Below are 6,368 nucleotides of genomic sequence, written 5' to 3'. Positions count from 1 at the left end.
ACCAAGTTAAACAGGATGTCCAGGCAGTGGGTTGCACATGATAAACTTTGTTTTCAAAAATTTTTCCTCCAATTCATATCATAAATGCATTCTTTCTCAAAGTTGAATGTTGGTTTTTAGTTAACTTAAAGAGTTAAAGAGAAAAATAATTACATAGAAAGGATTAAAATTCATTGAAAAGGGGAGATAACTCTTTATTTTTATGCAAAATCTGGTTGCTTTTTTGGAGAACTTAAAATTTGTTTTCCAAGCCATCCACTATCGCATTAAAACATCTTTTTACTATTTGACATACGTAAGAAATAAACATTACACTGGAACAAAAAATTCGGCGATATAAAACTTACCATGTGCCAACCATATCACAGGATCTGCCTGATTTTTAAATGGACAGCCTCTTATATAGCTCTTATTATAAATATTTAATAAACAATTTACCATGTTCTTCAATATAGTCGATACATTCCCTGAACATAACTGGCAGTTCTATTCCATCGTAACATTTATTCCGCTCCACGGCTATTGTCAGCGGAACTCCAAATATAGCTTTATCTAATTCCTCTGTAATTACAATGAACAATTTTTTTACTATTATGACATGCAAGCGATCTTGAACAATCAGTTCTTAGAAATGAATTCCACATATTTTTTTGTAACTAATACCTAAAAAATGTTTTTTTCTTAAATTGTTCTCAATTCAGAATTCAGTGTGCATTTTTATACAATAAGAAAATTGGCATACCTGGGTACATTATGCTTTTGAGGTATGAAAACTAACAATGTGAATAGTTTCCAATTAAAACTATCAAATTATTTTTTTTTCTATTCTCAGGACCTGAATGAATTTGAAACTTTATAATAGGGTAAATTTATTATTATATAGACAGCAGCGTTTTATAGAACGTTCCCAGTATAATAAATTTCAATAAATCACACTGTGAAATAAATTTGGTAATTTCACTCTCGCGCTTTCTCCCGCCAAAACATCACAACTTTGATATCAATCCACCAATCACAGAATTAAAAATTCATATTGAAAATATTGATAAATTATGAAGAAAATCTATATAATAAATAGGATAATCAATTGGTTATCGTAAATAACCAAAATATTATCACTCTTGCCAAGAACGCTTGAGGATTTAACTTGAGCTTGGAACAAGTTGCACACACTTGTTAAATCTAGGCGTCTTGGGCACTCGAGATAATATTTTGATAATTCACTCTTTCCAATTAATTATTCTACCATTATTTTTTAAGGTAATGTATCTACAAAGAATAATAATGCTTCACAAGGAAGACTTTCATGGAGGTTCCTGGAGGAATGTTCCTTTGAGAAACTATTACCAATATACCAACATCGTGTATGTGCCCCTAGGGGAACTACTCACCATATTCCTCTTAGGAGAAGAATTAACTATATACTAGTAAAAGCATTTAATTCCCCACGGAAGCTAACAGCCACCAGCCAATTTTTATAGAACAGGATCTTAGTCAATTTACAACATGAAAACACTGCATACAAAGTAGTAAACTATTTACTGGTAGTGTCTGTAGTCTGTTCAACTTCTTGTTTTCCTTTCTTCTTGTCTTTTTTATGTTTTTTGTGCTCTTTTCCTTCCTTCTTCTTTTCTTTCTCACATTCTTTTTCTTCTCTTTTTACTTCTTTCTTTTCCTCCTAAAGTAAATTTTACACATTCCATATTTTCAGGAATTATTGATTTATATAGAGAGGTCTATATGATATTTCATAGTTTTTACACCTTTGCCACTCTCAGTACTAAATAAGGGGTACCACTCTTGGTACTAATTAATATCTTTACAAAGTAATATAGTACACAGTCAAAAACAGGAAGCAGGAATCAGCATGCCCCACCCTTGACTTTTATACTCCATCCTTAAATTTAGAAAACTGATATCAATATCAAATTTATAACCAAATATAAGTAATTACAATGGATGTAATGACATTTTTTTTTACAGAAAATATAAGCTAAGACCATATAAATCAGATTTATGGACCTATAAAATTTATGAAAAGCTTAGAGACTATGAATATGGAGCATAGGTTAATTAGCCCCACCCTTCAACTTTGATCTGCAGTGAACAACAAATGACAAAGCAAAGTCTAGATTTTGCATCAGGAAAACCCTCCAAAAATATCTGATGAAAAAAAAGTCCCACTCACACCATGTAATAAAGAATACATGAACATTTCATCAAGTTCCATTCAGTGGTTTAAGAATAAATGCTGATAAGAAGTAGGGAAAGAGAAACACACTAATGAACAGCATGACCTCTATATACCTCATGCTTTTTAAATAACAAGAGGCTCCCAGAAGCCTGAATCACTCACCTGGTTGAATTTTGCATTTCAAGAGCAATAAATTAAACAAGAAGTTGTCCAGCAATTTTGACTCCAGAAAACTTTAATAGGACTTATCATAAGGATCATTTCAGTAAATGAAAGTCTAAATCTATCATAGCTTTCAAGATGCTGGCTGAAAACTGTAAAAAAAAACTGCCGAGGGCAATAACTCTTATAAGAACATGTCTGACAAATTTCATGCCTGAAGACTTTTGTAGTCCTGAAAATAAGGATCATTTCAGCTATTGAAGAATTTGGCAAAACCTAACGGTTTTGGAGATATATGCGAAAAACTACTGTCTGACCACTATGTTCTATTTTTAGTAAGAGAGGCCATATTTTTCGATGGATAAAAAAAAACCACTTCAATTCTATGCAGGATACCCCAAGGAACACTTATACCAAGTTTTGTTTCAATTGGTTAATTAGTGTCAGAGGAGAAGATTTTTTAAAGAAATAACATTAAAAATAGCAAAAAACTTTGAAAAAGGGCAATAACTCAACATGGCTTAATAGATTAAAGTGAAAATTTGACCCCAGATAGATCTCGTCATGCTTAAAACTTTTACTCCTTTCAAAATGGGCTAAACCTAACCATTTTGGAGATGTATGCGAAAAACTATTGTCTGACCACTACATGTATGTGCTATTTTTAGTAATGACGGCCATGCTTGATTTTTGACTTGAATTTGACTGCAAATAGATCTCATCATGCTGAACCTGAACACTTTTACTCAGTCAGGATTGGGCTTAACCTAACCGTTTTGGAGATATATGCGAAAAACTATTGTCTGACCCCTATGTTCTAATTTTAGTAACGGCAGCCATGTTTTTTGACGGATCAAAATCCCAACATCAGTTCTATGAATGATACCCTAGCAACATTAATACCAAGTTTGGTTCCAATTGGTCAAGTAGTTTCAGAGGAGAAGAGTTTAGAAAAATTGTTTACAACAACGACGGTCGACAGATGCAAAGTGATGGCAATAGCTCACATGGCCTTCAGCCAGGTGAGCTAATCATTAGTATAACAAATTAATCATACCTACTCTTCTTCTTTATCCTTGTCCTTTTTCTTTGTGGAGAATTTAAATCCTTTGGCCTTCTTACACTTTGATGGGCTCCTGAAAAAGAAAAAAAAGAAACATAAGCGAGTAGCATCAGATCAATTTTACAATAAAATAATTTAAGTGTAAGTTTTTGTTAGAATCAGGCAAAATAAGAATAATCAGAAAGCATGCGAACCAGTCTGACAATATGATTTCCCTCAAGGATGCTTTCTCTATATGAAAATACCATTATTTGATATCTGCATCACAGGATATGCTCAGCAATTTTTCAATAGAATGTTAAAAAATGATGTTTTTGAGAGAGTTATCTGCTCTTGAAATGTTCATATCCGGTGCATTTCAATGAAATTATAAATCTATTTTCCAATGTGATTTGGAAAATCTTGGCCTTTATTCTTGATGCTGATGGTGAAAATAGGCAAATAAAACTTTTGAAATGGTGTTTTTTTTTCATGGCATGTTTTACCCACTGCCTGATTCTTACAGAGACTGACACATCACTATTTAGCCAAATCAGTGTGTCATTAGATTGTCAATGAGGAGTGTAGGGTTTGATCCTTGATAGAGTAAGGTAATTTTTTGTAAAGTGAATCATTCTATCTTGATATAAATGGAAATCCTTACTTGACATCCTCTGAGGTGACTAGGGACTCATCTGAGTCATCTTCATCGAACATAACATATCCCTTGTCTTTCTGTCCTTTCTTCCAATCTGTTTTCTTCCCAAGTAAGATCTTTCTCTTGTTCTGTTTGTCATAATCATCATCCCCTAAAAGTACTACTAAAAAGTACTATTCCAAATTCAATGCAGGATGGAAGTCAAATTCATTAATTGAATTAAATGCCGTGCAAAGCAAAATGAAAGTTAATTTAATACAGATATCTTTGTTTATGTTATGTAAATATTGTTATTATAGATAAAACCATTAAATTCCTCTAAGTGTCAGCCAATCAAAAGGGTCATACCAACTATTCAAGAACTAACATGTACAGTAATAAGCATTTTTGTCTCAAGGAAGCACCCTTTATGCAAGGTTTTTCATAATTTTCACACACATTTGACTAGTTATGCCCAAACAAATGCTGATGAAACCCAGTTTTCATACCAAATCTCCTGCTGAAAAATGACAAATGAAGGAGTGACTTTATCACATTTATGTACTCCAGCAATGCTAGAGGTTGTCTGGCAAGCTATTTTCTGACTTAATGCCATCCTAACCTCTAGCATCTGACATGTTGAAAGCCACCGCAAATGTTAATACGCTCCCTTATGGTTGTATTATCAACTTGGTTCTGTATACTTATGGCAAGAAAAAGCATCAATATCCGGTTTGTACCTGCATTTTCAGGAGCTGAAAAACAGCATAATGGCAGCTTCATTTGCATATATTTGCAAACCAGTATCGGAAAATATTTGCTAGTTTCGATAATTAAATACAAATCGACTCATAGTTTTTCCAAGATAAGGTTGGCCTTATAGTCTGCAGTATAGCTCCCGAATGTTTACGAAAATTACGTCATCAATATTACCCATATTTATCGGGTCAAAAAAATTCGAAACGAAAACGAACCAAAATGAAACGAAAATAATTTATAAAAGAAAAGAGTTGAAACGAAATGATTCGATAAAATGAATCAAATCGTAATAAAATCATAATTAAACCATACTAAATGAAACAGAATGCAGCGAAACTTAATACAATAAAAGAAATTTTTGAAGACGTTTCGCAAATTTTAAGAACCATAATGTTAACCAGTGTTGGACAATTCAACCCAAAGACATTTCGGACCACAAAAATCAATAATTCTTTATGAATGCAAATAGACATATCTGACCATGACAATTAGTATAATGCTTTAGGGCAAATATAAATCATTACAAAATTTACCATACTTGAAGGTATAACATATCAAATAAGAGCTGACAAAAAAAAAAAAAGTTTTTATTAATGTTTCTTCGGGAGCATTAAAAGGTTTCACCTTCATCGTATTAAGCTAAACATGTGTTTTAAAATACTTAGTCTTTTATTTACATAGAAGAAGTTTAACCTACCAGAAATTGAACGATAAAAATCCTACATAAATGTTGAAAAAATTGAAAACATTTGTAATGAAGACAGCTGTCAAAATGACCAGCAATTATGAATTAGGTCACTAATTTTACTGAATACAATATATTTGTGACAAAATGTACTTAAAAGTTGGTAAAGGCAATTCGTTGTTTAATTTGATACGTTCGTTTCGCAAATTTTAAAATCTGTAATTTTATCAACCGGAATTACACACTCAAAAAGCTAAAAGCTAAATATCAAGTTTATTTTAACTGCTGCAGGGAACCAGGGGTGTTCACTAGATGGGGGCCCAGGGGCTGCAGCTCTCCCTCCGTAAAAATGGGATATGGGGATTTTTATAAGCCCAAGGGGAACACAGGGGGTAAAGGGGGCCTTTAATAAAACGGAGGGGAGTGTAGTGGTCCGGGGTTTAGGTTGCCCCAATAGGATGCAGCTTTGGGGAATCCCCGTCACTATTCCCGCCAAAAACCAGCCAGCCGAAACGAGCAGACGTTTCTCAGATATCTAGCAGTTCAGTCTGACTTCAGATTGATTGATTGATTGATTGATTGATTGTTGGGGTTTAACGTCCGAGCAGCAATATTTCAGCTATATTCAGACGATGAACATGAAACGGATGATAAAATGAACATGAAATGATGATGAAATGAAAAACGGGATGGGACACAAGGACAGTAGGGTCGACAAATTTTGATTGCCACTAGCAAAAGGAAGGGATAGGTAAGGTCGGGCAATTTAGCCTCCTGTGGCGGAGCGCAAAGGTTCCTACTCCTATCGAATACCACAGCAGGGTTCTTTAACGTGCTAGGAACGTGGCATCTTTCCCAACACGGTGCACCACTATGGTTTGCGGTCAGG

The 6,368-nt window shown here is 33.7% G+C and overlaps 1 protein-coding gene across 1 annotated transcript in view; it reads right to left on the bottom strand.

Moving 5' to 3' along the window:
- LOC148596754 (uncharacterized) overlaps nucleotides 1–6,368 on the bottom strand; it is a 74,459-nt gene that overhangs the window by 19,071 nt on the left and 49,020 nt on the right. Inside the window, exons 4-5 of the mRNA XM_088564315.1 lie at nucleotides 1,543–1,678; nucleotides 439–561 (exon numbers count right to left, since the gene is read on the bottom strand). Of these exons, the coding sequence (XP_088420441.1) occupies nucleotides 439–561; nucleotides 1,543–1,678 (259 nt within the window). The remainder of the gene's footprint in view (nucleotides 1–438; nucleotides 562–1,542; nucleotides 1,679–6,368) is intronic.

Source organism: Perna viridis, chromosome 15 (assembly GCF_037379345.1).
Source record: "Perna viridis isolate PV_CMFRI_1.1 ecotype Kerala chromosome 15, ASM3737934v1, whole genome shotgun sequence".
NCBI classification, from domain to species: domain Eukaryota; kingdom Metazoa; phylum Mollusca; class Bivalvia; order Mytilida; family Mytilidae; genus Perna; species Perna viridis.
The sequence above is the reverse complement of the archived record's forward strand: the minus strand, read 5'-3'. Positions and strand labels throughout refer to the sequence as shown.